At 33.0% G+C, this 10,884-nt stretch overlaps 1 protein-coding gene across 2 annotated transcripts; it reads left to right on the top strand.

Moving 5' to 3' along the window:
* Positions 1 to 968: 968 nt before the first annotated feature.
* Positions 969 to 9,857, top strand: LOC109184600 (probable leucine-rich repeat receptor-like serine/threonine-protein kinase At3g14840). Of its 2 annotated transcripts, XM_019334620.1 has the most exons (25): positions 972 to 1,073; positions 1,168 to 1,294; positions 1,407 to 1,590; positions 4,883 to 4,954; positions 5,030 to 5,098; positions 5,193 to 5,264; positions 5,359 to 5,430; positions 5,528 to 5,599; positions 5,708 to 5,776; positions 5,863 to 5,934; positions 6,063 to 6,137; positions 6,226 to 6,297; positions 6,420 to 6,485; positions 6,567 to 6,632; positions 6,745 to 6,810; positions 6,901 to 6,936; positions 7,026 to 7,060; positions 7,150 to 7,526; positions 7,614 to 7,809; positions 7,882 to 8,016; positions 8,105 to 8,223; positions 8,350 to 8,560; positions 8,705 to 8,942; positions 9,039 to 9,189; positions 9,291 to 9,857. In XM_019334620.1, exons 2-25 carry the CDS (start codon positions 1,195 to 1,197, stop codon positions 9,648 to 9,650), a joined length of 2,985 nt encoding a protein of 994 aa, XP_019190165.1. In that variant the 5' UTR covers positions 972 to 1,073; positions 1,168 to 1,194; the 3' UTR covers positions 9,651 to 9,857. The 2 variants fall into 2 exon arrangements, with proteins under 2 accessions (XP_019190164.1, XP_019190165.1); XM_019334619.1 differs by having other exon boundaries at positions 969 to 1,294.
* The last annotated feature ends 1,027 nt before the right edge of the window (positions 9,858 to 10,884 follow it).

Raw genomic sequence — 10,884 nt, 5'->3', positions numbered from 1 at the left:
TTTGTATCTATAGTTGACACATTCTGTACCTTTAGTTGATAGTTTTTGTACTATCATATTATGTGTCAGCAATTATCAATTTTTTTGTTATATATAAAGAAACTGTTAACTGTAGGTACAAAATGTGTTAACTGAAAGTACAAAATTTTTGTATAAGGATTCATAATGCAATATGAACGCTGATTCATGGTATATCAATTGGTCAAAATATTAACTTGACTTTGTAACCACCACCCAACCCAATAGGGCAAATTATGCCCTGGAAACGTGTTCACCATGAATGGTGAACACGGGTCCAAACGGCGCCGTTTTTACGTAAAAAAAATAAAATTCGCTAATGTGGTGTTAACGGCGCGCATTTGGTCAGATTATGAATTTTCTGTTATGAGATTATGAATGTACTGTAAATTCATAATCTCATAACAGAAAATTCATAATCGCATAAAAGAAAAACATTTATTAAATTATGAATTTTCTGTTATGAGATTATGAATTTACTGTAAATTCATAATCTCATAACAGAAAATTCATAATTTATGAATGTTGAAGAAGCTTGCGTTACAGAGGAGCAGTCATGGTTTCGGACGGGAATTTGTAGGCATGGTTCCAAAGTGAATGTGCAGGCATAGATTCATAATTTATGAATGTCCGAAATCATTGCTTACCTCAAATTAAAGTGAAATCGCAAAATATGAAAATGAAGAAGAAAAGTCACGCGATTAATTAAGAAAAAAAAAATAAAAAAAATAACGGTGCACTAACATTGTTGGGACCGTGTTCACCATGGATGGTGAACACGGTTCCATGGAATTACGATTGACCCAATAGCTAGCACATCCATCAATGATAGACCAAGAAATAAATAAATAAACAAAACAAAAAGAAAACCAAAAAAAAAAAAAAAAAAAAAAAAAAAAAAAAAACTGAAAAGTCCTCTTTCTTTATACTAGTAAAGAACAACAAAGGCAATGCAACTTGCTCAAAAAAAAAAATCATTTTAATTAGACCAAACAATAAAGCCATACATATCACATTCTGTATCCAGGCCACTTGCATGCCCACTCATCATTGACGTACAACTCCTATTTTCTTCTTGCTAAGATTTTATCCATCTGTATTTATTATGCACAATAAATGTATCAAAAATGACACACTCGATCATTGCAGCTTATCTTCCCCAGCTAGAACTCAGCCATGTCAGCGGCCATGTTCATAATCCTCATACCAATTATACTACTCTCCTTCAATGCAAGATTTGTTGAAGCACAGAGTGGGCATCTTCCTCCAGATGAATGTGAGCCCCCTCGATCAACTCTCTGATCTGTTGTTTTCTTTATGATTATTATGAATTACACATTTATTAACAGCGAGCTGAGCTTTATTTTGTTGAATAATGTATATGGAAGTAAATGCACTGAAGGAAATAGCAGATCAACTGGGGAAGAAGGATTGGGATTTCAATGTAAATCCTTGTGAAAAGAAGTTTAACCAGATGAAACCAATAGGGAATGATATGCCAGAGTATGTGTACAATAATTCTCTCACTTGCAATTGTAGCTTCCCTGCTGGTATTTGCCATGTTGACGCCATGTAAGCTCTTCCTTCTCATCTATACTTCTACCCAGTTAACTCTCTCATTATATTGCTGCCTTTTCCAATTTTCCCATTTCTCCTATATGTTTTCGTTTTGGTTGCTGTTTAATGATTTGAATTCGTTTCTTGTTGTTTTTTGTCACACTTGTGTGAGACCGTCTAAAATAGTTCAGGTCAATATGAAAATGTAATATTTGTAAGTGTAATACTAATCAAAAGTATTATATTTCAGAAGTATTATACTTGAGCGTAACGGTTTTATTTTCCTATATATAAGTAATAAACAATTTATTCATAATTAGGATTAAATTTTTCAATATAAGTATTACATTTTCAAAATTGACTCAACCCATCTCACGGATAAGGACATATGAGACGGTTTCATACAAGTTTTTACCTTTTGCTTTATATTGAGGAGTTCAGGATTAAACCTAGAACATTTTACTAATGGTGTGTTTGGTTCAAACATTGGAATCAGAATGGTAATGAGAATCAAATACTTACTAATGTTATTGAGTTTAAGTAGAAGTAATCACTTTGTTTGGTAATAAATAGGAATTGGAATCTAAATAAATAAATAAATATATATATATATATATATATATATATATATATATATATATATATATATGTATATGTATATATATATATTAAAATTCTATATTTAATGCATGGATCGGACAATGACCTTTCTGTTTTTATTTTTTATTTTTTATTCTTCATTTTTTGCCTTTATTTTTAATTCCATTGTTCAAAAATAAATGATGGAGTAAAAGGGTAATGAGTTTTATAAATACTAAAGAATTTGAGTATAATAGTAGAATAACAAAATGTCAAAATTAGACAAACAAACATTGTAATAGATATCAAACCCATAGTAGGATGCAAAAGTCTACAACCAATTATACTATCTTTCTTGTATTTGGTAACAATTTTATTTATTTTTGCTTATTATTTGGTAACATTATATTTTTATTTGTTATTATTGTTGTTGTTGTTGTTGTTATTATTATTATTATTATTATTATTATTATTATTATTATTATTATTATTATTAAAGTGTTAAATAACTTACCAAATTTTCCTTGTTCATGACATAACAAAATAACATGTGTAATTAAAACATTCAAAGTTTCAAACACCCCCCCCCCCCCCCTCCCCCCCCAAATGTACTAATATTATTAATTTTATTGTCAGCTACCTCCTTTCCTACCTTAGTACATACCTTTCGAGATTCCCTCTTCACAAAAAATATATATATATAATTATTCAAACTTTTCAACATAAATACTTTAAACTCACAATATATTATTAAGCATTAAAAAATTTAAAAGACGTCCAATATGGAGACTCCAATTTTAACCATCTTTTTACTCTCATAAGTTGTTCACACTATCCCAGAACATTTGACAATAAAAAAAAGAGACGTCAAATATGAAGCAACCTACAATACTGTCTCTATTAAGAGTGGATTATTAAGAGTGGAATCCACAACCTTTTATATGAGAGAGTAACTTGATGCTATTAAAGCACAAGGTCCTTGGCCATATTTTTTCTCTCTAATAATTGTAATAAGTTGTTCACACTATCACATATCACTGTTAAATATAAAAATGTGTATATTATGCACAACGTTGAATAGTTGATACAAATTTTTTTTATCACTAAAAATTTTGTGTATTGTGCTTAATTTTTGTTTTATGTATTTATATCTTTTTATTTTACATTTTTTTCTTTATACCTAATGTATTGATTATTTCTATTTTTTCTCTTTATATATTGTTTTTTTTTTAATAATAGTTATAAAATTATATACCTTTGCATTTATTTTGATCATACCCCTTTTTTTTTTAAAAACACGTACTCATGATTCTTTATAAAATAGTATATGTTCCATCCATTTGAAATGGTAACATAGGTGTCAACATTAAATAGTAGTTGGCGATGATATCTTTATTCAAGAGCATTTTTATATCAAGTAGTATATGTGTTTGTGCCTAGTATTATACGTTATTAAATATACTAAGTCTACCCGGTAAAAGACAACTACCATTTAGTGCGATGACAATTTGGTTACCATTCTAAATAGGTGGTCATAGATTCAAACTCTGGTGATGGGGCTTAGATTTTTTAGGCTGAAAATGTTTGAGAAAGTATAGAACATATATTACGTACCTTTAAAAAAAAAGATATTACGTACCTTGTAAAAAATAAGAATCATGAGTATTTCCAAAAAAATAAAAAATCTGCCCTTTATTAATATATTTATCATGTGTATTTTTTTTCTTTTTTGAGAAAAAAAATACACATAATAAATATATTATGTGTATTGATAAGTTGAAAAACGTTTCAAAAATATAGATACATAATAATTTTTCATTCAAATTATATTTTTCTGTAATTTAATCAAAATTTATATTTATTGCATTTAAAATTTTAAAAGTGTTGCGAGTCTTGCGACAATATTGATAAATAAATTTTTTTAAAAAAAAAAACATAAAATCAAATAACCTGTAATTTTTTTTTTGTATACATGAATGTTGCATAGACTATTGTAAAGTTTTTAAAAATATTTTTATTTAAATAAAATTTTAAAAGATTACAAGTTTTGTTGACATGGCTTCCCATTGGATCCATGTATACAAGTAAAATTACGGCAAAAGAATGACTGAGTTGGTGGAGTACAATTAAAGTACTAAAAAGTAAAACGTCATAAATTTGATTCTTGTCAAATATTTCAATCGTTGAACTCATAACACAAGGTCTTGTAAAATACAAGATAAAAGATGATTGGGGCAACATTAACCAAGTTGGTTAGCTGTTGACTTGATAACCATATATAAGGTTAAATGTTTAAATTTCACTGAGAGTGACATTCTTGGTTTAAGTTAGCCAGCTATATATGGGCAACTTAGATTGTGATCATTTGTTTACTATGGTCACGAGGCGAGATTACTCAGTGTATACATTTAGATCACTATTGGAAATTATGAAATTTTCGATCACCTGAAAGTGATCTCAAATCAAGTCGAAAGCCTTGTTCCGATCACTTTTGGTATCCGGAAAAACCTTTGTTGCTATTTCCGACCACTTTTTGCTTTCGACTTGATTTAAGATCACTTTAAGGTAGTCGGAAATTTCATAATTTCCAGCAAGTGGATGGTGACTTCAATTTCCCTCATCACTCAAAAGCGAGAGTGTGTGTGTGTGTGTTTTTTTTTTTTAAGAACAAAATAAAGTGTTATATACATCACAAATGCTCTAATAGTCTCTACTATTGTGTAAGCAGAGTTTTGAAAGCACAGAGTCTGCAAGGTGTCCTTCCTCCTTCATTGGCGAAGTTACCCTTTATCAAGAAAATGTACCAATTCAAGACTTTCTACATTTATGCAATAATCTCTGATCTTCTACTTATTGGTACTATCATTTTTTGCAGTGATTTAACTCGCAACTACTTAAGTGGTACAATTCCCCCTGAATGGGCTTCTACCAAATTGGAATATCTGTAAGTTGTGTTGTGTATCATAACCTAAGCTATGATATATGAGGGTGTAAGCCTTCATCTTGTCCATGATGATAAAGAAGTGAGACATTTGTAGGGATGTTCTTGTGAATCGATTGTCTGGACCAATTCCAAAATACTTGGGAAATATAACAACTCTTCAACACTTGTATGTTCCCTTTCCCCTCTCACAAGTTTTAACTCTTTTTGAGGAACTTAATGTTTGGGTTTTGTTCTAACAACAAATTAAATTGGGTTTCCAGAGGCTTGGAGAACAACATGTTCAATGGAACTGTCCCACCTGAGCTTGGGAAACTTGTCAAATTAAAAAAACTGTAATTACCCATTGTTAATCCAAGATGTGAATTTCAATTTTTTGTTCTCAGATCACTTGTTTAATTTGATGCTTTCTTGGTTTTTTCCTTTCTGTAGCTTTCTTGGTGCTAATTATCTCACAGGTGAATGGCCAAAAGAACTTAATTCTCTTACAAAATTGAAGGAGTTGTAAGTGCATTATCATATCATGCATATATATTCCTAATTTATGAACATCGATCTTTTGTTGTTTCTTCAATACTTTTATGCTCACCTGTCATGTGTTCATCATTGCAGTAGGCTCAGCAGTAATAACTTCACTGGGAAACTGCCTAGCTTTCAAGGTTTGAAAAACATCGAAGAACTGTAAGCATTCAAATCTATCACTTTAGGATTGAAATTTCGGGATGAAATCGGTTTTTAATTTATTGAGAAGCATATATGATTGGCAGAGAGGTTCAAGCAAGTGGCTTTGAAGGACCCATACCTGAAAATATTTCTCTTTTGACAAGCTTGACAGAACTGTGAGTTAAGATTTCCTTTGACGATTTAATTAGTACTCAGTTCGCGTTTTGATTATATATAACAGAATTTTATATGGTTAAGATCAAGGAACTAAAATAATGTAACTGTGAACAACATGAATCTGCAGTAGAATCAGTGACCTAAATGGAGGTGGTGTCTCCAAGTTTCCTATATTAAACAGCATGACAGGACTGAGAAAGTTGTGAGTAATGCATTTTCTTCCCAAAAGTATGAACTTAAGTTTCATGATTCCACTATGAATTTATTCAAAAAAATAATTTTGGGTGCAGGATATTGAGGAGGTGTAATATTTCTGGGAGGATACCTGAATATATATCTAATATGACAAGCTTGCGACAACTGTAATTTCTACAACTCGAGCTTTTTTTTATCCTTCGTGGGGAAATTATGGTCGATTATAGGCTGACAATATACTAACAATTAAGCTGATATCCTTGTCTTTGTTATGATATTGAATTTGCAGAGATTTGAGTTTTAATAATCTGGAAGGAGGGATTGATGGTCTTCAAATTGATAATGCACACTACATGTGAGTAACAAATCAAATTTTGATGTTATGCATAAGAAACTTCCTTTCTTTTTAGTTGAATTTGGTGTTACTTGTTCTTAGATATCTAACAAGCAACTCGCTTAGTGGGCGAATTCCTCAATGGTTTCTAAACCGAGATCCCAGATAGTAAGTTCAGTTTAATATATTAGATGTTTGATTTTTTACGAGTTTTATCATAGATTTGGTGTATTTTATATGAGTTCTTTTCAACTAAAAGAAATAAAATGATGGTGTGTAGTTACGTTGATCTTTCATACAACAAGTTTGACGATAGCTCTGTGCCACTAAATTGTCGGGAAAATGTGTAAGAGTCTAATCTATCCCTTATATACATGTACTCTTTCAAGTATTCCTTCAAACATGGATCATTTTAACTTTCTCGTTTTCCTATCAGAAACTTGTTCAAAAGCCATAATGAAGGAGAAAATTCGTAAGTTCTAACATCCTCAATAGTGTCACTCTTAATGGAGTTTAGTCTCCAAAGATTTCTGACTTGATCCCCTTTTTGGCTTTGTATAGACTAATTGGAAAGTGTCTAAAGCAATGCTCGAAAGGTAAGAACATCATATCACTATACATTAATGCATTTATGCATAAATTTTGCCGATAAAGCAATGACAACCAATGGCCTTTATTTCTGCAGATTGGTATTCATTTCACATCAATTGTGGTGGGGGAAATGTTTCGATTGGTGACACTACATACGATGCAGATGACGATTCTAGCGGCCTTGCAAAATTTGTTTCCAAAAGAGAGAACTGGGTAACCAGTAATACGGGATTTTTTTGGGATAAAAATAAAACGCTAACTGACTATACAGCAACAAATATATCTGTTATCAAGGGAAAAGACTCTGAAATCTACAAGACAGCTCGCTTGTCTCCTTTATCTCTAGTATATTACGGACGCTGTTTAGCAAACGGGAACTACACTGTGAAGCTTCATTTTGCAGAGATAGTTTTGAGAGATAACAGTTCTTTTCTAAGTCTTGGAAGGCGCATATTTGATGTTTATATACAGGTCAATTGCGAATTTTATGGTTTAAACCGAGGACTCCAATGGGTGAGATCGACATGCACTTGACAATAGTTGTTTTATTGGCTATAGGGCGAGAGGAAATTAAAGGATTTTGATATTAAAGCCGAAGCACATGGAGCTGATAAAGCGTTGGTTAAACAATTTCAAGCAGTTGTCAGAGATAAAACTCTCGAGGTGCGCCTTGAGTATGCTGAAAAAGGAACAACCGCGGTCCCGATTAGAGGAAATTATGGCTCTTTAATATCTGCCATTTCTGTGGAATCTGGTAATATTAGTTATCTCCAGTATATTACCAATGGGGAGATTACACTCTAATGCCTTTTCTACAAATATGCAGATTTCAAGCCTCCCAAAAATAGAAAGACTGTAATCATAGTTGTTGCAGTAGTTTCTTCATTGTTTCTTGTTTTCGCAATTCTCTGTTTTGCTGGATGGATGATCTACACTAGAAACAAGACCTCACGGGAAAAGGGTAATAATTGCATTTACTTTCTCTTACTTTCCAAAATATTTTGTTTTCATGCACTAGCAATTTTTTAAAAGTAATTGTCTTGGTGCAGAACTACAAGGTCTTGATCTACGAACGGGTCGATTTACCTTTAAACAAATTAAAGCCGCTACAAACAACTTTGGTTCTGCAAATAAGATTGGAGAAGGTGGTTTTGGGCCTGTGTACAAGGTATAGAAAAATGTGAATATTCGTAATATGTGAATATTTACATTTATACCTTGACTCTTTTGTTTTTGAACTTACTATAGATGCTTATGTTGATGATCTTGGATTTTCTCTTGTGTATAAACCCAGGGTACATTATTGGATGGTACAGTTATTGCTGTGAAACAACTCTCATCCAAATCAAAACAAGGAAACCGTGAATTTTTGAATGAAATAAGCATGATTTCTTGTTTGCAGCACCCAAATCTTGTGAAACTTCATGGGTGTTGTGTTGAGGGAAAGCAATTGTTGTTGGTGTATGAGTACTTGGAAAACAATAGCCTTGCCCATGCTCTTTTTGGTAAATTTGAAATTTTCATTATTTCAGCTGCTAGTCATAATTTTTTTTTTAAAAAAAAAAAAACATAAAATTAGAAACATGAGGATTTAGTTTTTTTTTTTTTTAATATAAATATAAATATTCTGAGTTAACAATTAATTACAGGTCCAGAAGATTGTCAGCTGAAAATAGACTGGGCTACGAGACAAAGAATATGTGTTGGTATTGCAAAAGGTTTAGCTTTCTTGCATGAAGAATCAGAAATAAAAATTGTTCATAGAGACATTAAAGCCAGTAATGTACTTCTAGACAAAGAACTCAATCCAAAAATTTCTGACTTCGGTCTAGCTAAACTTGATGATGAAGAGAAGACACACCTCAGCACAAAAGTTGCTGGGACACTGTAAGATGTTATACCAATTTCTCTTCTATTTTGTATTTCCCTAACAAGAAAAATAACCATTATTCTTCTTCCTCTTCTTCTTTTTTCTCTCTATAGAGGATATATGGCTCCAGAATATGCAATGTGGGGCTACTTAACATACAAAGCTGATGTCTATAGTTTCGGGGTGGTGGCACTAGAAATTGTTGCTGGGAAGAACAACATGAAGTATCAACCTGATGAGGACTATGTTTGCCTCCTTGATTGGGTGAGATATCAATTCTACCAAACTCATAATTCATAGATTGTAGACATGTATGTCAAACTAATTGATTACCCAATTCTTTGTATTTAATGCACAATTTCCAGGCACTAGTTCTTCAAGAAAACGAAAACCTAATGGAGCTAATTGATCCAAGACTGGATTCTGATTTTGACAAAGAACAAGCTCTCAGAATGGCTAAACTGGCTTTGCTTTGTACTAATCCTTCCCCAGTCCTTAGGCCATCCATGTCTGCAGTTGTTAAAATGCTTGAAGGCCATGATGATGTTCTTGGATACAAATCCGATCAATACGAGTTCAATTCTCAAGCAATGACAGATCAATATGATGAAACCACAGTCGGCTCAAGTGATTCTCCCTACAAAGTAAATATTTCTTCAGATGCAAGTAAACTAACAGAGGACACTGGCACTCAACAACCAAGAGATGAAGTAGAGGCAGTATAAGGGCAATAGGGCAGTAGGGGCACTCATTTCTTGGTTGTTGAATGCCAGTGCCCTTTGTTATAAACAATGATGAAAAATTATATCTTTAATACATACAATAAATTATACTTGTAATATTAAATTTTTGTCCCGACAAAGTTAAGGACCTTTGGCATTAAGCAAATGCACATATTTTTGTCTTTATATTTTGTGGATATCCAACTTTATGGGTTATTAGTATTAATTATTAGAGTTTTGTCCAGAGGTTGTACTGTAGTTTTTTTAAAAGTTAATTACCGTTTTGGTGCATTGACTATGGTGAAAGTACCAAATTGGTTCTCGACTATTATTTTTGGTCAATTAAGTCCTCAAGTATTAATTTTGTGTCTGATTTGGTCCTCCGTCGTCAGTTTGGGTGTTAATTGGCTGTCTCTTTTAAGGACAAAATAGGACTTTCACTCTTTTCCCTCATTTTGAAGATCCACTCTCATCTCTCCGTAACCCAGGGAAGAGTTTACTTCAACTTCTCTCATCCAATCCTGCGGCGGCGGTCGGATTGTCCGCCCCATCGGCTGAAAAGACAGTCACAACAAGGTCTGCACCGCCAAGGGAACTTGGGACCGTCGTGTGCGGCTATCGCCGAACACCGCAATCCAGTTCTACGATGCCAAGGACATGCTTGGATACGACCGACCTAGTAAGGCCATTGATTGGTTGATGAAGGAGGTGAAGTTGAGATTGAAGCTCTCAACGTTGCAACTGCGATGAACCAGCAGCCAGGCCTGAAAGAAGAAGAAGAAGAAAGGATTCTTCTGTAACGATCGGCCAAAGTGAGGAGCCTGGAAATGAAGAAGAGAACTGAAGGGAAAGAAGTCGCAGGACTCATACGGCGTCGTGTTGGAAATAACGATTGATTGCCGGTTATGAAATAAAGAGTCCTACGACGTCGTTTGACGCGAAGGTTAGAAGCGGTTGAAGGCTCCATCCGACGGCGTTGTTTCAGTCCCTGGAGTTTGTTATCCAGCTGGCTTTTTGTTATGGAACCGGCTGAGTAGATGGAATAGTGGAGTATTTTATGCCTTAGATTGTAGTAGTTGGGATTTATGCAGAGAATACACTCAATTGATCTTCTTTCACTCAATTCTTCTCTCTTCCCCAACCCTAATTCTCTCTTGTTCCTCCCCTAAATTCTCTTTTGCTGTAAGGATCGTTTCAAGTGGTATCAGAGCCCACCATGGAAGGGCGAGTTCAGACT

The sequence above is a fragment of the Ipomoea nil genome, unplaced genomic scaffold (assembly GCF_001879475.1).
Source record: "Ipomoea nil cultivar Tokyo-kokei standard unplaced genomic scaffold, Asagao_1.1 scaffold1266, whole genome shotgun sequence".
NCBI lineage: Eukaryota > Viridiplantae > Streptophyta > Magnoliopsida > Solanales > Convolvulaceae > Ipomoea > Ipomoea nil.
The sequence above is the reverse complement of the archived record's forward strand: the minus strand, read 5'-3'. Positions and strand labels throughout refer to the sequence as shown.